We start from the raw sequence: 25,811 nt of genomic DNA on the forward strand, positions 1-25,811 counted from the left end.
ATTAAAAGCTAGACATTTTAAATGAGAATAAGAAAGAAAAGTATGTCTTTGTGCCCCCTTTTCCCTGTTCATGCCCTATCGGCCCCCCTGGCTAAACTTTGCTAGATCCGCCCCTGCACAGTTACAGCCGTCAGCTGCGTAGAAAAAGATCCTGGTGTAGAAAGTAATATTAAATAAATTCTAACAACAGCTTATCAAGCTTAAACGTGCTGCTGTTGTTCAGCCGCTGGTTTCCTCTTTCTGGTGCAAAGTGGGCCAAAAACAAAGAAGAGAGACGGACTCTTGACAGAAAAGCCGATCAGCTGATCATTAAGCAGTTTTATCATTGAAGTAGCAGCAGGAGAGGGAGGGAGAGAGAAGAACCAGTTGCTCCATATATCGGTTGTTAAGCTTAACGTGGGAATGCTTTACAAACATTCAGAGATGAACTTACACATTTGCTTTACTTCTCTCTGGGATAACTTCCTCGGAGATAAAATGCTGGTTGAGGCTACAAATACACACAGCCGCTCTATCACGTGAGCACACTGCTCCAACGTGCTACGGTTATGAGCCGAGTTACACCTTGTCGCAAGATTTGTGAGGTGCTTTGTTGATATTTAATGGATCGGATTACATTTTTTATTTCTCTCCGATATCCGATCCAGTAATTTACGTCAGTATCGTAATTTGTACTGACACTAGATTACACACGGGTGCGCTCTATTTAGTCATTAGCACTCATCAGGCAATGTCTATGGGCAACTGACTGCACTCAGACCTGTGGTCTTCAGGGGACAAAAATAGGGCTGGGTATCGTCACTGATTTCTAGAATCGATTCGATTCCGATTCACAAGGTCCTGAATCGATTCGATCCACGATCCGATTCAATTCGATTTAAATCTGGGAAATTTTGCCTCAGACAGTCAGAAATATTATAATTGAGATCAGTACATTTACATATTTTTGTATCTATAAAAAGGAAGCTGATACTCGCAAGACTTTATCCAAGATGTAAGCATCACAGCAGATGCCTTTGTGTCAAAGTAGCTAAAGATAAAACACAGAAAAACATGAAGGTGATTTTTCTGGCCTGGGATTTTATAAAAATATTCTGCAGTACATCAAAAACGAAAGAAAACCATTAATCAACATATGAACATTACCTCTGAAGTTACAGCGGTTTGATTTGAGACACAGCTAAGCGTTTTGCATTTTGGATAATTTTAAAAAGTTTACATTTGTTCAGAAGCCTATTGAACAGCAAAAATTAGGTTTTCTTTTCGGAAGTAAGTAAAAGGAAAAAAAACAGCGGCCAACAGCGCTGTAAACAATGGTAGACTTGTGCGTAACAAGCAAGCGAATAATGAAGAAAACAGATTTTTAGACGGGAAACTGTTCTTGCAGTACACAGAGAGAGAGAGAGAGAGCTGTGCATGAAGTGTGGTGGAAGCAAAACAGCAAAAGTCAGGGGGAATTAATGACGATATTTTTGTGAAGCGTAGTTTGGATCTCCTTTTGCTGCTGGTTCGGTCAATATTGTTTGGAGAGAGATAAAGCTAACAGCTTTAGAATCAGATGTTTCGGACCCGCCGAAACATTGGAATCAGCAAGCTGTCGGCTTTCAGCCCCGACCGTGTCCGTGCCGTCGGGTGAGAAAGGCGACATCTCACTGATTCTGATCCGCGGGTCCGCGCTTTGTGTTTAAGTCTTTGTGCAGAATCCGTGTACGTGCTCTCATTTACTGTTTTAGCTGTTTGGTGGTTCTTGAAATTTTGTGAGGTTTAACCTGAGATTCTGGCATTTCAGGCAAAATAAATTAATATTAAAAAAATCGATTCAGGATTTTAATGACCAAATATCACGTTATCCAAGCCAGAATCGATTTTAATCGATAAATCGATTATCAAAACCCACCCCTAGACAAGAATGTCCTCACTTCATTTGAGTATTTTTTAGTATAAAAGTATAAAATATAAATTGTCAATCAATTCAGTTTTATACCTTAGTTTTACTTAAGACCAACATACAGTGGATTGCAAAAGTATTTGGCCCCCTTGAACTTTTCCACATTGTCACATTACAGCCACGAACATGAATCAATTTTATTGGAATTCAACGTGAAAGACCAATACAAAGTGGTGTACACGTGAGAAGTGGAACGAAAATCATACATGATTCCAAACATTTTTTACAAATAAATAACTGAAAAGTGGGGTGTGCGTAATTATTCAGCCCCCTGAGTCAATACTTTGCAGAACCACCTTTTGCTGCAATTACAGCTGCCAGTCTTTTAGGCTATGTCTCTACCAGCTTCGCACATCTAGAGACTGAAATCCTTGCCCATTCTTCTTTGCAAAACAACTCGAGCTCAGTCAGATTAGATGGACAGCGTTTGTGAACAGCAGTTTTCAGATCTTGCCACAGATTCTCGACTGGACTTAGATGGAACACATGGATATGTTTTGTTTTAAACCATTCCAATGTTGCCCTGGCTTTATGTTTTGGGTCGTTGTCCTGCTGAAAGGTGAACCTCCGCCCCAGTCTCAAGTCTTTTGCAGACTCCAAGAGGTTTTCTTCCAAGTTTGCCCTGTATTTGGCTCCATCCATCTTCCCATCAACTCTGACCAGCTTTCCTGTCCCTGCTGAAGAGAAGCACCCCCAGAGCATGATGCTGCCACCACCACCATATTTGACAGTGGGGATGGTGTGTTCAGACTGATGTGCAGTGTTATTTTTCCGCCACACATAGCGTTTTGCATTTTGGCCAAAAAGTTCCATTTTGGTCTCATCTGACCAGAGCACCTTCTTCCACATGTTTGCTGTGTCCCCCACATGGCTTGTGGCAAACTGCAAACAGGACTTCTTATGGTTTTCATTTAACAATGGCTTTCTTCTTGCCACTCTTCCATAAAGGACAACTTTGTGCAGTGCACGACTAATAGTTGTCCTATGGACAGATTCCCCCACCTGAGCTGTGGATCTCTGCAGCTCATCCAGAGTCAACATGGGCCTCTTGGCTGCATTTCTGATCAGCGCTCTCCTTGTTCGGCCTGTGAGTTTAGGTGGATGGCCTTGTAATGGTAGGTTTACAGTTGTACCATACTCCTTCCATTTCTGAATGATCGCTTGAACAGTGCTCCGTGGGATGTTCAAGGTAGTGATGTGACGTTCTGTATCGAGGCTTCGAAGCGTGTGTCGAGTAATGGAGGGGGCGTTTCCGCGAAGCGCGTATCGAGGCTTGCTTCAGTTATGGGAGGAGCTGAAAGTGATGACGTCCGAAGCCTCGCTGCCCGGCTGTACCACGTGACTGGTTCAGGAAGCGGTTCGAACTTTGCCGCGAGCTATGACAGCGATATAAACCCCTCAGACTTCATTCAAAATGTGGGTGTTTGATGGAGAGTTGCGGTTAGTGAGAGTTAGAGACAGTTTGGAGAGAGTTTGGAGGTTTAGGAGAGTGAGGAGAGAAAGTCAGGAGAGAATGGAGCCAGCTACGAAGAGAAGGATGTCCTCCCCTGTGTGGGAACATTTTGAGCTTATATCTCCCAACAAGGTATGTAAATTTCTACAGAAGATGTATTTTCATAATACTGATGGTGCAATAAAACCTATGTTAAGCTGTCTATACTTTTGTACAAGGTGAGGTGTTTGCTATGTGCCAGGGAGCTGGGATATAACAACAACACCTCATCCATGCTTAGGCACTACAGAGCTATGCATGAGAATAAGGGGAACACCGATTGTGGAGCAAGACCAAGTGAGCCATCAAATGCCATGATAATATAGCATGCTGTAATGTTACTAAATGATATAACAATATCATACAATGCAATAAGTGACGTGTGTGATATTTATATTCGTGCTTTGTTTTTATTGTCTTTCCTCAGCAGAGCAATCTCAAATAGATGAAGACCTGGTTAGCATGGTGATTGAGGACTCCCAGCCATTTAGCATTGTGGAGGACAAAGGATTTAACAGATTTGTTAAATCATTAAATCCTAGTTATGTTCTCCCCACTAAAAAGGTCATAAAAGCAGTGAAAATTTAGTTTCTAGCTACACTACACACTGCTTCACAGCCACGTCGTACTTTTGAACAAAACGTTTTTACTTTCCTTTAGGCCCTGAAAGTCATGGTGGAGGCCAGGTACCAGGAGATGAAGGAGAAAGCTAAGGCCAGCGTTGAGAAGGCAGCAGCTGTGAGTCTGACATCAGATATGTGGACCTCCATCAACACAGAGGCCTATCTTGCAGTCACCTGCCATTTTGTTGATGAGTCCAGCACATTAAACACCGTTGTTTTAGGAGTGCAATATTTTCCTAATGCACACACTGCAGAAAACATTGCACAAGTGAAAGGCTCACTCATGGCAGAATGGGCAATTACTGACAAAGTCACATGCCTAGTAACAGATGGGGCTGCCAATATGGGGGCTTGTGCAAGGGATCTAAGACTTAAACATGCCATATGCATAGCTCACACCCTGAACTTAGTGGTGAAGAAGGCCCTTGACCAGACCCCTGAGCTCTCTGACATCCGAGCCAAGTCCAGGAAGATCGTGGGATATTTCAGGAGCAGTACCTCTGCAAAGGTACGTTCTTAAGTGGCTTAATTACAGTTTCTTTAATGCTACTTATGTGTATAGTTCTACTCCCTTGACAATCTAATGTATGCTTTTTTAAATTGTATTTTGTAAGGAGAGGCTTTCAGTCGTGCAGGAACAACTAAGGAAGCTTCAACTCAAACTACTACAGGAGGTGGAAACCCGCTGGAACAGCACTTACAATATGCTGCAAAGACTTTTCGAGCAAAGGGAGCCAGTGGGTGCTGCTTTGGCAAGTCTCACAACAGACATCCCACCTATGTCATCTGAGGAATTTGGTATAATTTCAGAGTGTCTGGTTGTCCTAGCACCATTTAACGATGCAACCACTGAGCTCTCTCAGGAAAAAAGGGTGTCTGGGTCAAAGGTCATACCTTTGCTCACTATGCTGGATCATTGCCTCAATGAACAAATGGAAAAACCACCATCCATTGGATCTTCTCTGGCTCAGAAGCTTAGGATGCTATTGAGAGAGAAGCTAGATAAAATACAGACCATGAGCATTATGTTCCTTGCGACACTGCTGGACCCAAGGTTCAGAAAACTCGGGTTTCTCAGCCCTGCAAGAGCTAGCGAAGCAGAAAAAAGACTGAAAGCAGAATGTGCTTCCGTAATGAGGGCCTCCACCACCTCTTCCTCCGCACCACCACCACAGCCATCAACGTCACAATCTGTTGAGGCTGTTTCCCACGGTACCATTGTTATTGCATTTTAGTTGCATTTATATAAACTGAATGTTGGGTTTTCCACTGTATCTATTATTGTATGATCTACTGTACAATATAAAGCACCTTGAGGCGACTGTTGTTGTTATTTGGCACTATAGAAATAACATTGAATTGAAAATTGAATTGGTAGTATCTCATAAGACTCTCCTTTTTGTTTAGGTAACAACCTGTGGCGTCGCCTGGATGAGAGTGTCAGGCAGACACAGACACAAAATGTGACAGCAGACGCAAATATTGAGGTCCAACGGTACATGATGGAGCCAAATATTGGAAGGCTGGAGGATCCCCTTAAATACTGGGAGAGACAGCAATACTGTATGTCTACCCTTACTTATATAAGTTAGCACTGACATACCTGTGTACCCCTGCCTCATCTGTGCCCTGTGAGCGAGTGTTTTCAAAGGCAGGGGAAATATTGTCCAAAAAAAGAAATCGCCTACGACCTGCCATAGTGGAGAAACTGTTGTTTTTAAATAAAAACCAATGATGTGTCCCCTAAACACTAATCACTGTCCTTGCCTCAATGTTACAAAAGCACAACCACTGTCCACACCTCACCTCACAGTAAATGATCATTTCTATTTTAAGCATTTCCAAATAATCATTTTCCATACTGCCAGCATAAATATACACAGTATACTGCATCACTACAATATACATGTTTTACACACTCCTTTTGTTGTTGACATTTACAGGCTGTGTGCAAAATGCCACACTCTTCAAATTCATGCCAACTAATATTTTTACGTCCAGTAGGTGTCCTACTAGAGCAAATGAAGCTTCAAGAAGCTTCGCGTTGGGGTGAACCAATTGGATGAAAAGCTTCAGTGCTTCATGAGGCCCATCACTAGTTCAAGGTTTGGGAAATCTTTTTGTAGCCTAAGCCTGCTTTAAATTTCTCAATAACTTTATCCCTGACCTGTCTGGTGTGTTCTTTGGACTTCATGGTGTTGTTGCTCCCAATATTCTCTTAGACAACCTCTGAGGTCGTCACAGAGCAGCTGTATTTGTACTGACATTAGATTATACACAGGTGCACTCTATTTAGTCATTAGCACTCATCAGGCAATGTCTATGGGCAACTGACTGCACTCAGACCCAAGGAGGCTGAATAATTACGCAGACCCCATTTTTCAGCTATTTATTTGTAAAAAATGTTTGGAATCATGTATGATTTTCGTTCCACTTCTCACGTGTACACCACTTTGTATTGGTCTTTCATGTGGAATTCCAATAAAACTGATTCCTGTTCTTGGCTGTAATGTGACAAAATGTGGGAAAGTTCAAGGGGGCCGAATACTTTTGCAAGCCACTGTATTTAAGTTTAAAGTTCACTGATGTTATAAAAATACAATTATAGAACTAGACGTAAGTATCAAATAAACAGTAAACATACAGACAATGCCACAACAGACTAAGGATTGAGGCCCAATGCATGTGGATTGGTGGCAGCCATGTGTAACTTCCTTAAAACTTCCTTTCTTCCACTTCCTGCAATGCCACTATGTGTCAAAACTATTCACAAAATTACCTAACAGTGGTGCTAAAGGGACAGTTCCACCAACACTATCAGCACAAAACTACAAATACTAACAAGAATTTGCATGTATCGCACTGCACTAAAGACAGAGAAAAATCCTACTTGACAGTACATCTAAATGTACAAGTTGCGTAAAGCACTTTGAGTGCTCAGATTAGAAAAGTGCTATATAATAACCAGTCTATTTACCATCATCAGAAAGAGACAAAGAAGCTGAAAATGTAAAACAAAAACCACCAAAACCCACAAAACACAAGCCATAAGCGCTACACCATTTTTTGTATATCCAATGATGACCATTAACACATCCCTGAAATTCTAGTGTAATTTCATTTAAGCAATTTTAAGCTAAAAGGATTAAATGGTTTCCTTCTTGCCTTCGCCTTGGTTTTCACTCAGCTGTAACGAAGACATTCTTAAGCACTTCCAAAGGACTTTACATTTAAATCAATTGGACTGGATTATGTTGTATAATGATAATTTGATTTATAAATAAACAAGTTAAACAAGTATATGCTTATTCTATACACTACACTGCTGTTATCTTCTGGCTACATACTGCAAATACAGGGAGTGCAGAATTATTAGGCAAATGAGTATTTTGTCCACATCATCCTCTTCATGCATGTTGTCTTACTCCAAGCTGTATAGGCTCGAAAGCCTACTACCAATTAAGCATATTAGGTGATGTGCATCTCTGTAATGAGAAGGGGTGTGGTCTAATGACATCAACACCCTATATCAGGTGTGCATAATTATTAGGCAACGTTCTTTCCTTTGGCAAAATGGGTCAAAAGAAGGACTTGACAGGCTCAGAAAAGTCAAAAATAGTGAGATATCTTGCAGAGGGATGCAGCAGTCTCAAAATTGCAAAGCTTCTGAAGCGTGATCATCGAACAATCAAGCGTTTCATTCAAAATAGTCAACAGGGTCGCAAGAAGTGTGTGGAAAAACCAAGGCGCAAAATAACTGCCCATGAACTGAGAAAAGTCAAGCGTGCAGCTGCCAAGATGCCACTTGCCACCAGTTTGGCCATATTTCAGAGCTGCAACATCACTGGAGTGCCCAAAAGCACAAGGTGTGCAATACTCAGAGACATGGCCAAGGTAAGAAAGGCTGAAAGACGACCACCACTGAACAAGACACACAAGCTGAAACGTCAAGACTGGGCCGAGAAATATCTCAAGACTGATTTTTCTAAGGTTTTATGGACTGATGAAATGAGAGTGAGTCTTGATGGGCCAGATGGATGGGCCCGTGGCTGGATTGGTAAAGGGCAGAGAGTTCCAGTCCGACTCAGACGCCAGCAAGGTGGAGGTGGAGTACTGGTTTGGGCTGGTATCATCAAAGATGAGCTTGTGGGGCCTTTTCGGGTTGAGGATAGAGTCAAGCTCAACTCCCAGTCCTACTGCCAGTTTCTGGAAGACCCCTTCTTCAAGCAGTGGTACAGGAAGAAGTCTGCATCCTTCAAGAAAAACATGATTTTCATGCAGGACAGTGCTCCATCACACGCGTCCAAGTACTCCACAGCGTGGCTGGCAAGAAAGGGTATAAAAGAAGAAAAACTAATGACATGGCCACCTTGTTCACCTGATCTGAACCCCATTGAGAACCTGTGGTCCATCATCAAATGTGAGATTTACAAGGAGGGAAAACAGTACACCTCTCTGAACAGTGTCTGGGAGGCTGTGGTTGCTGCTGCACGCAATGTTGATGGTGAACAGATCAAAACACTGACCGAATCCATGGATGGCAGGCTTTTGAGTGTCCTTGCAAAGAAAGGTGGCTATATTGGTCGCTGATTTGTTTTTGTTTTGTTTTTGAATGTCAGAAATGTATATTTGTGAATGTGGAGATGTTATATTGGTTTCACTGGTAAAAATAAATAATTGAAATGGGTATATATTTGTTTTTTGTTAAGTTGCCTAATAATTATGCACAGTAATAGTCACCTGCACACACAGATATCCCCCTAAAATAGCTAAAACTAAAAACAAACTAAAAACTACTTCCACAAACATTCAGCTTTGATATTAATGAGTTTTTTGGGTTCATTGAGAACATGGTTGTTGTTCAATAATAAAATTATTCCTCAAAAATACAACTTGCCTAATAAATCTGCACTCCCTGTAGTAAACACTGACATATGAAATAAATGTCTTTTTTCATATAAATTAAAAACACAAAGTTGAAAAGTTGTATATGCTGTCAAGTCAAATGTCACATGGTTAGTTGTTTTTTTTTTGAAGAAACCAAAGGGTTTTTAGCTATATACTGGATTTCATGCATTTTACAGTACACATGGCATGAAATTTCTTTTTACATGCAATGAATTTTAAACAATCACTGTACAATGTTTGCAAAATGTTTATCTCAAAAAGATTCATTGTAGAGCAACAAAGTAAAGTCACTTTGAAAAGACAAAACTTCCATAATACTTCAGAGTACTTCAGAGTAAGTGAGGGATGGAGTGATTTCAGACATAGCTGTTTGTGTTTAGCGAATCAAACGTGGTAGCACTGACATTTATACGCACAATATTCATTCCTAAAAATATCAGGAGGGTATATTCACAGATATTCATCCTATTAATTTAGTTTACACCTACAACTAAAAAATGTGATCTTTGTTATTCTGCTGTTGCATCAGTCCCTGGACCTGGAACATCTGCTGGATTTTCATTTATCATCTGTTTGTATTTGCTCTTGAAAAATCCAGCCTAGGAATGCAAGGGAAAAAATCAAGCAATCATGAATTTCAGTGGCAGTAAAAATGAAAATAAATAACCAAGCTACATAAATGAATATTGTAACCTCTAAATTATTTTTTAACTGGAAATCTTCACTAAAATGTTTTAAACCTTTGTAATTATTGAAAAAGTGTAAGAAGTGTATTTCACCTTGTACAGGCCAGCAGTGAGTAAAGCCAGAAAAGCCAACCCTCCCAGACATCCTCCAATAATTTCTTTGGTGAAATTTGGCTCAGGATACACTTCTACCACAACTTCAATCTGAGAGAAAACAGGATGTCGATGCCAAAGAAGCTCTTAATAACTCAAACAATAGACAAGAATGTGTACTCACCTTACGAACAGGAGGGTTGTCAGAACCTGTTGAAAAGTAGATGTACTGGTTTTTGTCGTACTCGAGACTGACTGTGCTGGTTAAGAGGAATTTGGCAGATTGAAGTCCAATCTAAGAAAAAAAATAGAATGAGCTGGCCATAAATTAGATTATTTCATTTACCAAGTTACTCATACATATACAGGAACAATGTGTGTTCACCTCTCGCCTCTGTGGACAGTCTTTATCCTTCAAGCTCGGGTCTGCTACCAGAGACGTGGGAGCTTGAGGGTCCTGCTGGTCCCTTTGCTGTTCCGAGAACTGCATTCTTCTGCACAGATATTTCCTGGGATCGGCTGGAGCCATTCACCTAGCTTGGGGGTCACTGTAACAAGTGCTCCAATTACCACTGGGACCACTGTTACCTTCACCCTCCACATCTTCTCAAGCTCTTCTCTGAGTCCTTGGTACTTCTCCAGGTTCTCAAGTTCCTTCTTCCTAATGTTGCTGTCATTTGGTATCACTACGTCTATCACTACAGCCGTCTTCCTCTGCTTGTCCAGAGGAAGACGGCTGTCTTGTTGGTTAGCCATCACCATTTTGTCTGTCTGTATGTGGAAGTCCCACAGGATCTTCGCTCGGTCATTCTTGACCACCCTAGGGGGTGTCTCCTATTTTGACCTCGTGATATCCAGCCCATACTTGACACAGATGTTTCTGTATACCAGTGTTTCCCAAACTTCTTTTGCTAGGCACGCCAAGTCCAGCCTCAGGATGCTGGATTTGGGCTGAAACCCTTCATGCATGGTCAGGCGCTTTCTCGTCTTGATATCAGTGGCTTCTCCTCCTTTGGCAAGATTATTCCCCTAGTAGGGTAGCCAGTGTTGGGGAGTAACAGAATAGATGTACCGGCATTACGAATTTAAAATACAAAATATGAGTAACCGTATTCTGTTACAGTTACCGTTTAGATGGGTGAAAATTAGAATGCCATTGTTACCATCGGACTACACCACTCAAATCTGAATGAGCTTCGAATTAGGGATGAGTTTAAAAAATAGATTTCCAGATTCAAATCAGTCTTGGTTTTAATAAGCCAATATCGATTCATTAAATCCTGAATTGATTTTTAAATATAAATGTATTTTGCCAGAAACATCCGAATCTCAGGTTAACGCTCTCGAAACTATTTCAACAACAGCCAAACAGCGAAAAAAGCAAATGAGAGCAGGTAAACAGATTCCGCAAAAAGATATAAACACAAAGAGCGGATCGTTAACCCGACAGCACATACATGTACACGCTGCGGGTGCTGAAAGCCGACACCTCACAAATTCTGAAGCTGCAGGTTTCGTCATTCTGTGCCCAACAGTGCATATCCTTGGTAGATCCCCCACTTGATGGCAACTTGTGCGATGGGGTTGAAGTTAGCTTCTAGTGTTGTACGCCACTTTCCCATTCAGTTCATGATGAAGGCTCCTAGAGTCATGTTGATCTTTTACAGTTCTAGACATTCCAGGATCCAGGTGTGGGGCATCGAGTCATAGGCCTTCTTGTAATCAATCCAGGCAGCACACAGGTTGGTCACCCTAGTGTTGCAGTCTTGGCTGACTGCTCTGTCTACCAGTAGCTAGTGTTTTGCGCCTCTGGTATTCTTGCCAATTCCCTTCTGTGCCCTGCTCATGTATTGAGCAATGTGCCTGTTCATTTTAGCCAGACAATAGCTTCCATGTGGTACTGAGGGTGGTTATTGGCTGGTAGTTGGATGTGACTGGAATCTCTGGGAACTCTTTCAATACTGTTGGAAAACCATTTCAGGTGACTACATCACAAAACTCATCGAGAGAATGTCAAGGGTATGCAAAGCAGTAATCAAAGCAAAGGGTGGCTGTTTTAAAGAATCTAAAATATATGTTTTGAGTTATTTCAAACATTTTTTTCTACATAATTCCATATGTGTTCATTCATAGTTTTGAAGTGTGTCCAAACATAATGCTAGGAAAGTACCTGCAGCGGGTCAGGGAAGTCCAGAGGGGTGAGCTGAACGGTAAGAACAATGGTAAGCTATCAACACCTACACCCTGCCCATGATCAGGTACCCTGCTGGAATAATAAGCTTGCCAAAGGAGGAGATAGAAGTCATTAAGATCAAGATGAGGAAGCTCCTGACCTTGCATGCATCCTGCGGCTGTATGTTAAGTGCAAGAAAGGAGGCCGGGGACTGGTGAGTGTCAGAACCACATTCCAGGATGAGACAAAGAACATCCATGAATGCATAATGAAAGTGGCCCCAACCAACCACTGACATCAGCAACATCAGAAAGAAGGAACATGAGAAGCTGGAGAAGTACCAAGGGCTCAGAGAAGAGCTTGAGAAGATGCGGAGGGTGAAGGTAACAGTGGTAATCAGAGCACTAGATGCAGTGACTCCCAAGCTAGGCAAGAGGCTCCAGCAGATTCCAGGAACAACATCTGAGATCTCTGTCCAGAAGAGCGCAGTCCTATGAACAGCAAGAATACTGCACAGGACCCTCAAGCTCCCAGGCCTATGATAGAGGACAGTCGCTTGAAGGATAGACCGCCCGCAGGGGCGAGAGGGGAATTTTTTTTATATACAGTATATATACATATATATATTAATGAAACATGTAACACAAATTTCCCTTCAACTACCTGCTCTATCCATCCTGAACTGAGGTTGGCAGATATTTCATATGTCCTCTTCATCCGTCTTTCCAGGAATGTGTTGCACTTGAACACTCTGCACCTGGCTACAGAGCAGTCCTGAGGGTGAGTTAAAGAAGACTGAATGGAACACTTGTCTTGACCCAGTGCAATTTGAATTTTAAAATCTACTGTGAATTTACATTTCAGTAGCTAATGTGCAGAGGTGTACTTACAACTACTTTATTTGTCAGTATTTGAGGAACAACATTTTTGAAAGGTGGTTCTTCATCATTTCCTCTCTGACAGTCTGTGATCTGGAATACATTTAAGTGCCAGTGTGATTGGTCCTCATATACATCTGTCCCACAGCTAAGCTTGAGCCATTTTGGGGTCAGCAGCTAAATCTTCTGGAATATAAATTACCTGTAGATTGCTCAAATCCACCCAAATGTCTTTTTCACCAAGCTTCACTGGAACCCTGATCACCACAGTGAAATTAAGCGCTCTGATATCATTTGTAATCTAAACAAGAAAAGAAAAGAATTACAAGCTTTATAGCTAGGTTTATATCACACAATACATTTTAAAAAAATAAAAATCTATGGAGAAGGTATATTTCACCGTGACTGACTGTTGAACTGGTTTCTGCGAACTATTCATCCCAAATGTGAAATTGTTGTAACTGAGGGAGCTAAACAGATATATTTTTAAGGTTAAATACAAAGAAAAACAATTAGATAGATAGATAGATAGATAGATAGATAGATAGATAGATAGATAGATAGATAGATAGATAGAACAGCACATACTTTTCAAATGTCATGAAAATGCTGTATTTCACATCAATCCATTTCTTTTTGTAAAGTTCACTTGTAGTGGCATGCTCCTGATTTCCACTGAAAGAGAGAATTGAAAATATTTGTATTTTGTCTGGGATATTGCTTTAATGAGTACATGTACCAAAATGAACAGTACCTGCTGGCATTCACAGTGACAAAGATCTTCTTCTCAAGTAGACTGTTGTTGTCAATTCCATAGGAAACAATGAAGAAAACCTTAATTGAATGAGAGAGATAAGACTGAGTAATAATTTTTGCTAAATTATGCAGAACTTAGAATATACTTTATGTATAAAGAAAACAAACAAACCTTAGTTTTGCTCTTGAAAATTGGCTTGTCAATAGTGCAGTCTGTCCTTCCCCAGGATAAACCATCTTCACTGTCCAAGGGGCTGCACTCAATTCTTCCCTTTATTATAAAATAAAATGACTGCTAGATGGATTGGAAGAGCAGCAGATCAGTGATGAATTGATACAGACTTGATCCTGATACCTTACCTGCTGACTCGTGAACTTCCTGTAGGAGAGTCCAGCTGGGTACGTGAGAATAACATGACTGTTGTAGGAGTTTTCCCCTCTGTTCTCCACTGTGACTGTGACATTCAAAAGCTCATCAATGCCCACTTTAACCTCTGAGGATCTGGCAGAGTATAAAGGAGGATGAGAACAAAGGAAAAGGAAAGCAGCCAAGCAAAGTCTTGTAATTCTGCCACACCTGGTGAAGTTGAAATCCACTTTCAGGTTATCAACACACTTGTTGTCATTGCCACAGTTGATCTCAAACCCTAACTGTGGAAGAGAGCATGATGGAAAAAAGTATTTACATGACGTTTTATTTACGGATTGCAATTTGAACATTGTATAGCCAAATCCAATGACCAATTTTTGTGTGCTGCCATTTAGTGGAAGCTTTGTGTTGTTGTTACAGGAAACAAAACAATTTCTGCTAATATTCTTGATCCATTTATGGAAGACATCTTGGTCCTCTGGACACTCAGGGAAACAATTTAAAGTGTATAATCTAAGACACAAACTATAATTTTAAGGTATGTAGATGCTATGTAGAGTAGGACTCATTTTTCCAAAAACTGATGCCTATCAGCGTGTAGACAAAAGAATTAGAATTCAGGGTGTGGAGCAAGTTGTTTTGTTAATAGACTTACAGGATGAATGGTTGTTGTTTTAGCCTGTGGGGACAGACTTGGTTTGGGATCTGTGTTGGAAGATAAACCATCAAATGTGAATTTGAGCTCATTGGAGAGCACATTGAGAGAGTCTTCAGGACAGGCCTGCAAGAAGAGGGATGAATGGTTTAGATTCAGTGTTAAAGGACTCTTTGCATTGAAATCGATTGATTGTATTGTATTGTTTATATTTTGTTTTGTTTTTTTTCCAGATATTGTTAGATTTTACCTCAATATAGAATTTTACAGTTGAACACTGTCTGTTTCTTAAGTCTATAGTAAATGATCCAGACTGCTCTTGTTGTTTCCCACTGATGTATGCTCGGTTGTTTGGAGGTTTCCGAGTGGCATCCACTGTTAAAGTATAATGAATCCTTGCTTGAGCTGGAATAAATCACAAATGGATTTCAATGCTATGAATTTATATAAATAAAAAACATTAAGCTGATGGGCAGTGACTTTGTAGTTTAGAAAAGGAGAGGAGAATGATGAACCTGTGTTGACTGTAGACACTCTGCTCATGGTAAAGCAGAGTTCAGCTGTGTTCTCAAGTGGTTTTGAGCAGTCAACATTCGTAGTAAGGATTTGCTTTGGGCTGAATGAAACGTCAGTTTTCACGATTACTATGGGCCTTGATCTGGAAAGTAGTAATATACATGTGAACTACTTTTACCTTCATAATTAATAACATACTAACATATGGTATCATTAGTGGTGTTCTCACCAGAATTAGTAACACGATTTCACAAAAGTAAGCACAACACATTTTATAAACCACTACTGCTTAAAGGTTTTTGGTCACTTAATAATATTTTTAAGATGGCAGAAACATTGCCAACAATAACACATGATTGGACTGTCTTGGACTTACCTCAATAAAACAACTTTGCCCTTTGAGCCCACCGCTAAGTCAGGCAGTCCATCACCACTCTGGTCAAAAGATGACTGACTGATTGACACGCCAAAGAACTTCAGTCCTGACTCGACCTCAGAGCCAGTAATTCTCTGTGTACATGGAAATATTTTATCTAATCAAGTTGCAGATTTTGTCAATATTGAGATTACATGATAGATGAGTTTAGACATCATTGTGAGCTCTCTGATGCTGTGCACCTGTGAGTAAGTAGGACTGATTCGTCCTCCTTCACTGTGGAATATGTAGATGCTGCCTTCACCATCATTCTCCAAAGGTGCTCCAACTGCCAAATCCCTGAATCCATCTGAGTTTAGATCAGGCAGCACAGCAAGAGAAGAGCCGAACCTTCCTTTGACAGCTGCATGTCCTCTTAGTACTAATGGATCATCAAAATTACACTCCACAATCTAAAAGGAAGAGAGTGAATATTTTATGAACATTAAGAAAGTTGGCAAATAAACTGATTAATTTAACTGTAGTACATAAAATATTATAAATATTCTAAATATATTTACCGAACCAGTTAATCTGCAAACATAAACTCTTCCCTCTCTATCAGGCTCCGTGTACATTGGGGCTGATATAAAGATTAGATCAGTGATGTCATCATTATTTATGTCCATGGCACACACCTCTGCCCCAAAATATTCACCAGTCTGATACTGTGTAAGGAACAAATTATTAAAGAAAAAAAACATCAGATACATAAAAATAATACAGGTTTTGATTATAGTTTATTTTTCATGTCCGCCTTATACTGTAAAGCTGTACCTGCCACGGAAACGGCTCAATCGTTTGTTTCATAAAGCTTTGTCTGTTAGCTGTTGAGAACTGTAAACTCCATGTCACAGCAAGCACTGTTCCTCTGTGTTTGAACCTTGGAGCACCAATAACTGTCAGTGAGCCACGCTGGGTTTTAGCAATTGCCATGGAGTAACCTAGAATTTAACAGTCAAGCAGTCAAAGTCATTAGTTAAAAAAAATCAAATGTGGCTAACATAGACAAATTGTATAGATTTTTCTAAAGTACCTCTGCAGGGAGCAAAGTTTGAAATTACATATTTCAACAACTGTCTAACATACCAGATTAAAACAAACAAAAAAACTTACTTGTATCCTATAATTCAGCCATCATTTGCAGTAAGAAGCCTTCTATTTCAACATACCCTTTTCTTGCCTTAAGCCTACTGCATGTTACAGATGTCTGCAGACCAAAAGAAGTCTTCACCTGATTTTATTCTGAATCTATTTGATATTTAAAGTGATTACAGTTTCTATACTCTGAATCACAAAGGAACCCCCAACATACTTACTAGTGAGCATATCCATCCAACCATACATTCATCCATTTGTCTATCATCTTACTATTGAGGGCAGTTTTTGGTCATTTAAACCTAAATTTATTTGTTATTGTTGTCTTTTCTTATTCCAGTCTTCTGGGTTTTCCAGGTTTTTTTATTTATTGTTTTTATTATTTTAATTGTAGCCATTTGTTTCATATTTTATGTTAAGTAACAGACAATCAAAACAATGTGACTGATATTAAAATGCTTTTAGCATATACACCTTCAGCATTTTGAATATTTTTTTCAGTTTTTATATTTCGTCCAATAATAATAATTACAGCATAGCTATGTTTACAGTTAGTTTGTTGTCAGTGTAATATTCTCACCAAGATAACTGTCAGGCTCCAATGGCATCTCGTATGTTTTCACCCTGTCATACCCAGTTGTAAATTGAGTATAGCCTCCCGTCCACTGGTTGGCACCAACAATAGACATTTGAATTCCCTGCAGTGTAGATAGATATATATTGAATTCATAGAAATTAATTTAAAATCTGAAGTTTGTTTGGCTGCCCTTTTTTGTATATCACTTGACCGTCTGGTTAGTTTAAAGTGGTTTTAATTACCTCAGGCACATAAGCTACATTGAATCCCTCTTGAGCCATTTCCATTCTCAGTGACTCCCCACTGGTCTGAGATCCTGAAGCACAAAAATAAACACAAATTTAAAAGACTGTAATAAATTCCGATTTGCTCATTCATGCTATTATTATGACTTAATGGTATAATTCTAAATAATGACTTGCTGTTTATTGAAAGCGTGTCAGAGTGTATTTTGGTCATTTTACAAATGGACAAAGACAAAATTATCAACTTCAGATGGAAGAATTGCTATAAATTTTAAATACAGTTAGGACCATGAGTTTCTGGACAATGACTCAAGCTGTGCACATTTTCAGCTTTGATTCAAGTTGTTTGAAATAAAGACAATAACCATATTCATAAGAGTAAATAACAACTGAAACAGCAAAAAAAGCACAGACATGCGTAACAGACATGTCTGTAGACATGTAAGAGAGGGGGAAAGACACAGCACTGAAACACTGATGAGAATACTACAGAGAGTATTAAAATTTAATCAGAACTGGAGACCTCAAGTACTAGGGATATCTGAGAAGCCAAAAACAAACAATGGAATAATGAAAACAGAGGATTCCTAATATTATAAATTAATTTATTAATCAGAAACTTCCAAAAATAAAGTAATTTAGAAACAAATCCCACCAGTCACCAAATTCCTTTTTCTCCATTGTAATGCTCTACCAGGCCTTTACTCCAGAAAATGTCAACAAAGCAAGTTTATGTTTGTACCTTCGATAGAGATTTTTTTCTCTAAGTTCTGTCTTATTATTTCAAGTGCGTTGAAGTCCCTAACTTGAAACACGTGTTTGTCTGAGGGAAAAGATGCAATGGTGTCCAGTTCTTGTTTTGCCTCAGGTTTATTAAACGCATCCCCCACCTAGAGGGGAAAACACACACACACACACACACATTGAAGTTATTATATTGTGTGGATTTGTTTCCCTATTAAACCAAAGGGATCCAAGTATATTTGCATTTGTAATGAGTACTGAGTTTGTATACTGTACTTTCATAATTTCCCCAAAATAACAAAACGGTCTTATAGATGCTAACATCTAAATACATTATAATAGCCGTTTTTACATGTCTATCACCCATAGCAATCAGTTTCCTATCAATGTTTGTACTTTTTAAATTGCATAAGAAAATTAGTAAGTAAGTAAGTAAAATTTTATTTATATAGCAACTTTCAAGATAAAAGTGCTTCACAGAAGCTAAAACCTAAAAATAAAAGTCAACCAAAAGCAAGTTTTAAAAGATGAGTTTTTAGCTGTTTTTTAAAAGCGACCACGGAGTCCACAGATCTCAGGCTCAAAGGGAGCTTCACAATCTGGGGGCCACAGTTACAAAAGCTCTGTCGCCTTTTGTTTTCAGCCTCGCATGTTGGACAACCAGCCCTGGTCACATGACCTCAGGGACCTGCTGGGAATGTATAAATTAGGTTAACTTTACAGGCTCAATGAACAGGTACTTACCCCAATAGCAAATCGAACTATTTTTTTACTCTCAGCTAGCTGTGCTGCATATGGTAAGCGATTTGAGTCTTGAGATTCTCCATCAGTTATAACTATTAGCACCTTCTTTGCATTTGATCTGGATCCCCTTTGTGATGTAAAAACATTTTGGCTGTTGAATGAAGAAAATAGAGTTTCAGTTCATCTTTCATCTTGTTGTCTTAGAGGTTAAGTAAAATAACCTCTTAAATAACAATCATACCCTGCTTTTTAACAGTATTTTCTTCTAACATAACAGGGAATTTAGATTTCAGTTAAATATAGCTCTACAAGTACAGTTTTTATATCTAATATTTGACTTGCTCCATTAACTGTATAGACATCCACAAACACTAGACTCTTTTGAAAAAGGTTACATCAGTGTTTTGGATAAAAAGATCACACAATAAACATGCAAAATCTTGGCAGCACTTACACAGCGTGTTCGATGGCCTTAGCTGTGTAAGTTCCTCCACGTAGTTGTGTAATTCTATCAATGTTAGATTTCCATGATCCAGATGAGAAAAAATTATTAAAGTAGTAATGGACCTTTGGTGAATGAGAGAACTGGGAAACAGAAAACTGAAGAAAAAACATGCACAGAGAAATAAGTGGAAAGTGGAAATAAGTGGAAAACATAAGAAAAAAAAAACATATTTTTATGGAAATTTAAAAAAGCTACATGTACTTGTAATGTCTATGTCTAACTGAGAATAGCAGTGCAGTTCCTCACCTTTGTATCACTTGAGAGAAATGACCCAACGAGGTTTTTCACAAAGGTCTTCATTTTTTGAAAATCTTGACGATTTACACTCCCTGAACCATCCAACAGAAAGGCAATGTCTGTTCCAATCAGGCATTCTGTCAAAGAGATGGGCAAGGAATGCTCTTTTAGTGTTTCTGAACTGCTCTCTGTGTCCTTTTTGTGGAAAAGACTGAATTTTTTTGGTATTCTGGAAGAATAATATTAACATCATTGTTTTCCCTTTAAATCTCCTTTTCACTTCTTTTTTGGGCCCTATTTAACTTGAAATTGAGTCCTGTGTTTGAATGTTTAACACCACTTAAGACTTAGCACAACTCGCATAACAAAATAAAACAACTTTCTTTGTGGTCTGCAGTGAATTTAAAACAAAAACTTTCACTTCTTAATTTCAAATTTTATTTGTTAAAAAATTACTTTTTTATTAGTTACACTAGTTTTTGAAGTTATTTGTATTTCTTTCTAAAAGCTATAAGAAATCACAAACAAAGAAAAGGAAACATGTCACTCTTAGACTGTCACGGCTGAGCAGCCGGTGCGTTTCAGATGTGAACCCAAATGCAGACACAGGAGAACAGAACCTGAATTCAAACAGAAAGCGAGCCTTTATTTGGTTGATGGAAGGAGGAAACATGAAAACTAAGGAAACGATGAACAAACTGCAAAACTATGAACAAACTATGACAGACTATGAGAAACGATGACTCAAAATAACAGACTATGATAAATTAGACAAGACACAAACGCAGAAACCAAGGAGACAATCATAAATAATGGCTGACTTTAACCTCAACTGAAAGCTAAATAGGAATAACACATGATCATGATGAACTATAATCACAAATCTAACATGAGATGAATAAAAAAATATACTCAGAGCGTTGGTTCAGAGACCCAGCCTGTGACACCAGACCATGGTTGTTTAAGTTGACTAAAACTAAACAAAGAAAAATTTAAAAAAATAAAACTCTTTTTTAATTAACCCAATCAAATTCAAACTAGTAACATGTAGTTACAATTAATAAAAAAAACTAAAATGTACAAATTTTGTCCTATTTGCCAACTCAATCAGTCTGCTGAATACAAGCACTCTTCTCTTCTTAAGGGGCGTAGGGGTTCAAATGTACATGTATGGTTTGCAGTTCTTGATGAAGAGACACTGTAATTCTATTATATGTGGCACATGCAATGACAATAAGTATTATACTCTGTTTTATGTTGTCTCAACTAAACCCCTCTATGTATCAATCAAAGCTTACATTGCAAAAAAAAAAGAAAGTGATTAGATTTTGTTCATTCTGTGACCCCCACTGCCCATGTTGTATGTGTGGGTATGCGTGAAACATAAGTATATTTTCAAATCATATAAGTATGCTGTTACCGTCAATGGAAGAAGGGATTGGAGGTCCAAATCTATTGTACTGGTCTATCTGAAAACACACACCATTGTACATGGTGTAGCTTTTGCAGTCCTTTGGAATAGTTGGACCACATGCCTGAAAAGAAAGAAAAGGTCCAATTCTGATTAGAGTTAACTGATTATTTTCCTGTGCCAGTGTATTTGCAGTTCACCAACTCACCACAGTGTTTTGGGTTCCAGGATCACTTTTCATTGTCAAACCAAGAGACATGTTGATTGCAAAATCTGGCTCTGGATTGGAAGCATTCATTAGATGTTAAAACACTCATAAAATACATTTTGTGATCACTATAAAAAAAAAGTTGAATATGATTTAATGAATACTTGAAAAATGCTGTCAGAGTTTCAGGACATTCTGTTGAGACATTAAGAAACTACCTACCTTGAAATTGTATATTTTGGCAGTTTTCTCCAGAGGTGGTACACCTATATATTTTCCCTTTTCTGTTTTGTGAATACTGTTCTAGTGGGGCACTGATGAGCAAGCTAACGAGAGAAAACCAAACATAAGATACAAGTTTGGTGGATGAAGTGAAGTGAAAAAGCTCCCATTGTTTTAATAAGGATTACATGATTCAATATTTCTTTGACAAAAAAGCAAAAGTATTACTCTGATTGTCTTTGAACCACCTGGTAGCCAAAACCAGCAGCAGAGCTCCTCAGGGTCTTCCAAGCCGCAGGATCGATATTGAAACAAAGCGCTGCATTTAAGACTGAGAATTAAAGAAGAAAGAAAAACATTATTGAAGCTGATTATGGAATAATAATGTGATTTTATCAGCACTATCTATAATCACTTATAGAAACAGTATACAGTCTGTGTTAGTTTCATTGTATTTCTTGAATGCAGCCAGCCACAATGTTTTTTATGACCACTAGAGAGCACCAAAGTCCAACATTTTAAAGCTCTGAATTTTGTTACTCAGAACAGTTATTCAGTTAAAAAACATTTTTAATATTTTAATTTGGAATCAGTTTTGTGTCTTTGATTGTTGTATTTTAATCGATCAGTCCAAGAGTAAGTGCTGAAACATAAACTTTAAAGAAAAGATATTGTAGTACTTTTTAAAGCTCCAGATATTTATCAGGTACAGCACAGTATCAAAACATATCATTACTATACTGTATAATTTGCTTATTTATAGTATTGAAAAAATGCAGCTAAATAGACAATCACACCTGTGTGCACATACATCCTGCTCTCCTGAACTATGTCAGATTCATCAAGTTATGACACAAACACACACACACTTACAAACAAAAACACACACAACATAAGGCCTTGGGATTAGTGTTGGCCTGACAAAGACTTTAATCCTGCCCACTGGACACCTTGAAAAAGAGAGCATACATTTTAGACTTTTAACTGTATATATCTATTTTATAAGTGTTAAAGATTTTCCTACAGATAAACACACACACACACACAACCTGCAAATCAGCAAGACCTATTTAGAGACAGGACTCAAAAAGTTCAAAGCAGTTGGAAGGCCCAGTCTCCACAGGGCTTTTGCTTAGACCCAGACTCATGTCAATATTATCCCAGAGTCCACACCAGAGTCACACACCACTCAACAGCTCGCAATTTCCAAATCCTGTGCACATGGACAGACTGGTGAACATAACTTAACATAACTAACATAACATAACTTTACAACAAATCCAAACAATAACCAAAGTAGGAGTAGCACTTCACTAGCTGCTTTCAAGGCACCAAGCCATCAAAAGCTGATGCGCTGATGCATCTTTTCAAAGCTGCCCAAACAAACTCATCAGAGCGAGTGTGTGATTGCCACCAGGTATGTGATCCTGAAGGAACATAGGCCAACACACACACACACACACACACACACACACACACACACACACACACACACACACACACACACACACACACACACACATAAGTCAGAAAATGTCTGAGATAAGTAAGGTTTGTATAGCATTTCTATAAATCCCAAAAATAAATTGAAATCAGCAAACTGTGATTACTAACTTTGATATTCAAAAAATACAGAGAGGCAATTTTTTTCTCAGATGAAAACCATAAAATTACAATCTAATTTTACATTGCAAATTGAATGTCCTGTAGATGGCTTCCCCCTGAAATGACCGGCCTTATTTTTGCCTTAATTTTTTGGGCATTAGCTTTACACAGCTTTCTGAAATAACCAGTATATCATATAGTGCTTGTTCTCCATAATGTACATGTATTTGAAAAATATACCTCATCATTATTACATGCACTCATTTTTTTTCTTGTCACCATGACTCAGCCATATTAATATGATCATTATTGTTTCAACAATAGTTAAAAACTATCAATCCGCTTAGAATTTGTTTGATTTTTCATGTTATTTACATTTCTGCTCAATTGTTATACAGACATGAATAAACATGATATTAAACATGTCAGAATAAACTGGACAGATACATATGATGTGACATTAATGTAAAAAGCCTCAGGTTTGGTTTAGCCCCATACAGGGCTAAACCAAACCTAACAGTACATAACAGTCAGATATGTATGTATAACGATTGCATGGATTTATTACAGTTTTTGAACCTGTTTTAGTTTTATGATTGAAAAACACAGTTTTCATCAAAATGCCAGTCATAATTTTACTGTTTGCTGACCTTCATAATAAGAAAATAATAGATAAAATCACAACACACAAACTTGTTTTACCTGACAGGAATAGTGTAGCACTAGATATCCAGTCCATTGTGTGAGATGTTACATCTGCTGATAGTGTCAGAGAAGAGTTGAAAGCAGAAATACAAAAATGATACAGTGCTTCCTCAAAGATAAGACAGGTATTTAAAGGAATTATTATGTAGGAGGAGTTACATCATTATTTTATGACACTATAGACTGTGGTGGTATTGCTTAAGTCTTATCCAGTGATTCAAGCACTTGATTTTTATAACAACTGAAACGTTTATTAGTTTCTAGGCAACAAAATCAACTCATGTAAATAATAATTAAAGGTTTTATTTGGCTATTTATTATTCTAACTTCAGTTTTTGTTGCCAATAGATTGGTACAGCATCTGCAGTGGTGTGGAGACTGTACTAGTCTGTCATGGTAAACAGAGAGCATGAAAGCAAAGCTCTCGATTTATTGATCAATCTGTGTTTCTAAGATCATCTATGAGCAAATCAATTATTAGTGACTGAAAGATTGTGTTTATGGATGTATACAATGGAAATTCACTTCCTCTGAGATATGGTTGAGGAGATCAGTCATTTGGGAAAGCTGTTGCATCTCCACATCAAAATGGGTGTGAGCAGTGATGAGGGGTCATGGGTGCAAATATACCTCTACTTTAGACAACGCCCTTTCAATTCCAGTGTGTTGACCAAACATTCATGGATTACTACTAATGCTTCACAGCATGTCACTGTGACTCAATACTGACTCAAGTCATGCAGTGTAAAAACAACAAAATTATTCAAGGTGAAGAAATGTAATATTCTTCAATGGCCAAAAATATGTTAATGTCCAAAAACGAACTATTTTTTATAACTAGAACATTTACAGGAATTTGTTTTTAATCTTGAATGGATTAAATGTTATCCTGAAAAGAGTGCTTTATTATTTCAAGTATGTTGAGCGTCCTGACTTGGAACACATTTGTCAGAAGAAGATGTCATGGTTTCCATTTCCTGTTTTGAGCATATTTCAGCTGCCGTAGGGCGAGAGGTGGGGTACACATCACCAGTCTGTCATAGGACTAACACAGAGAGACAGACAACCATTTGTACTCACAAGTAACAGTAGTAGTAATATAACAAAAATATAGCTAGATGACATGGTCTCATTCAAAACAATAATCTGTTGAACACAATTTAATCATGGGAAAATTTTCCAGGTAATTAAATCAAGTTAACATAGGTTTTGTTAATTCACAGAAAATGTTCACTTTTTGTTCTTACTTTTTACTCTAGACCCCTTGTATTTGATTACTGTTATTTAGTATGAATAGTTTTTGAATCGTATTAAGTCACTGCTGTTTTAATACTGAAAAGTGGGCTTGTTTCTAGATTCTATTTATCATGCCCTCTCTGTTTCTCTCTCTCTCTTCCTCTTCTCTCTCGCCGGGGCGGAACTCACTGTGGGTTCACGCCCACGCCCTCGGGAGATGAGACACCTGGGTCTCATTAAGGGGAGCAGCATTTAAGCCAGGAGGTGACTGCTGTTCGTCGCTGGATCGTTGTCTACCACGCGTTAGTGAAGTCAAGCTACAGCAAGTTTAGTTAAGAGTGTTTTCCTTTGTGCGTCGTTCTTAACCCTGTCTCCCTGTCTACAGAGCTTCCTGGATTTTCCCCTGTGTGATTCCCGTGTGGCAGTGTCAGAGTGTGAGCCTGTGATCGTGTGAGTGGATATTCTGAAGAACGCGTGCTTTCCCCTGGACTTCCCTGGAGACCCCTTCTCCCCCCACTCAGCTGTATATAACACCCCCCGCACATTCTTGTATATACACCTGGTGACTTGTAAATAAACCCTTCTTGTGAGCATCAGAACCGGAGTCCTGCGCTTGAGTCCTCCTCCAAACCGTAACACTATTAGTTTTTTTTTATTTCCCCGTGTGTGAGTTTTTCTGTTTTCTCTATTATCTTCTTCAGTATATCATATCATGTTTATATTATGGTGTTTGATGTTTTCTTCTTGTGCCCTTGTCTCTG

The 25,811-nt window shown here is 38.6% G+C and overlaps 2 protein-coding genes across 2 annotated transcripts; one reads left to right on the top strand and one right to left on the bottom strand.

Moving 5' to 3' along the window:
* Positions 1-4,038: 4,038 nt before the first annotated feature.
* Positions 4,039-5,923, top strand: LOC120723218 (zinc finger BED domain-containing protein 4-like). The gene is made up of 3 exons (XM_040014565.1): positions 4,039-4,571; positions 4,678-5,275; positions 5,471-5,923. The coding sequence occupies exons 1-3, from the start codon at positions 4,113-4,115 to the stop codon at positions 5,653-5,655; spliced, it is 1,242 nt and encodes a 413-aa protein (XP_039870499.1). The 5' UTR covers positions 4,039-4,112; the 3' UTR covers positions 5,656-5,923.
* Positions 5,924-9,218: 3,295 nt separating this feature from the next.
* Positions 9,219-23,953, bottom strand: LOC120723205 (integrin alpha-M-like). Its single transcript, XM_040014551.1, has 30 exons — positions 23,812-23,953; positions 21,733-21,835; positions 21,505-21,608; positions 21,283-21,353; positions 21,084-21,198; positions 19,673-19,800; positions 19,376-19,521; positions 18,922-19,072; positions 18,176-18,323; positions 17,431-17,504; positions 17,192-17,309; positions 16,291-16,457; positions 16,035-16,181; positions 15,717-15,926; positions 15,475-15,608; positions 15,098-15,240; positions 14,833-14,987; positions 14,583-14,708; positions 14,135-14,208; positions 13,918-14,059; positions 13,730-13,828; positions 13,556-13,635; positions 13,390-13,476; positions 13,202-13,271; positions 13,004-13,102; positions 12,814-12,894; positions 12,587-12,697; positions 9,935-10,045; positions 9,751-9,861; positions 9,219-9,570 (listed from the first exon to the last, which is right to left on the bottom strand). The coding sequence occupies exons 1-30, from the start codon at positions 23,846-23,848 to the stop codon at positions 9,481-9,483; spliced, it is 3,432 nt and encodes a 1,143-aa protein (XP_039870485.1). The 5' UTR covers positions 23,849-23,953; the 3' UTR covers positions 9,219-9,480.
* Positions 23,954-25,811: the final 1,858 nt, after the last annotated feature.

This window comes from Simochromis diagramma, unplaced genomic scaffold (assembly GCF_900408965.1).
Source record: "Simochromis diagramma unplaced genomic scaffold, fSimDia1.1 OVJJ01000186.1, whole genome shotgun sequence".
NCBI classification, from domain to species: domain Eukaryota; kingdom Metazoa; phylum Chordata; class Actinopteri; order Cichliformes; family Cichlidae; genus Simochromis; species Simochromis diagramma.

Bases quoted from the DNA above. Each gene is read 5' to 3' on its own strand.
- LOC120723218 (XM_040014565.1), top strand. From the start codon at position 4,113: ATGGTGGAGGCCAGGTACCAGGAGATGAAGGAGAAAGCTAAGGCCAGC. The intron at 4,572-4,677 runs GTACGTTCTTAA...GTATTTTGTAAG, and splicing joins GGAGCAGTACCTCTGCAAAG to GAGAGGCTTTCAGTCGTGCA. The intron at 5,276-5,470 runs GTACCATTGTTA...CTTTTTGTTTAG, and splicing joins TGTTGAGGCTGTTTCCCACG to GTAACAACCTGTGGCGTCGC.
- LOC120723205 (XM_040014551.1), bottom strand. From the start codon at position 23,848: ATGGACTGGATATCTAGTGCTACACTATTCCTGTCAG. The intron at 18,324-18,921 runs GTAAGTACCTGT...TTTCCCCTCTAG, and splicing joins TAGTTCGATTTGCTATTGGG to GTGGGGGATGCGTTTAATAA. The intron at 10,046-12,586 runs GTAGTTGAAGGG...TTTTTTTCTTAG, and splicing joins GTTCAGGATGGATAGAGCAG to ATTGGACTTCAATCTGCCAA.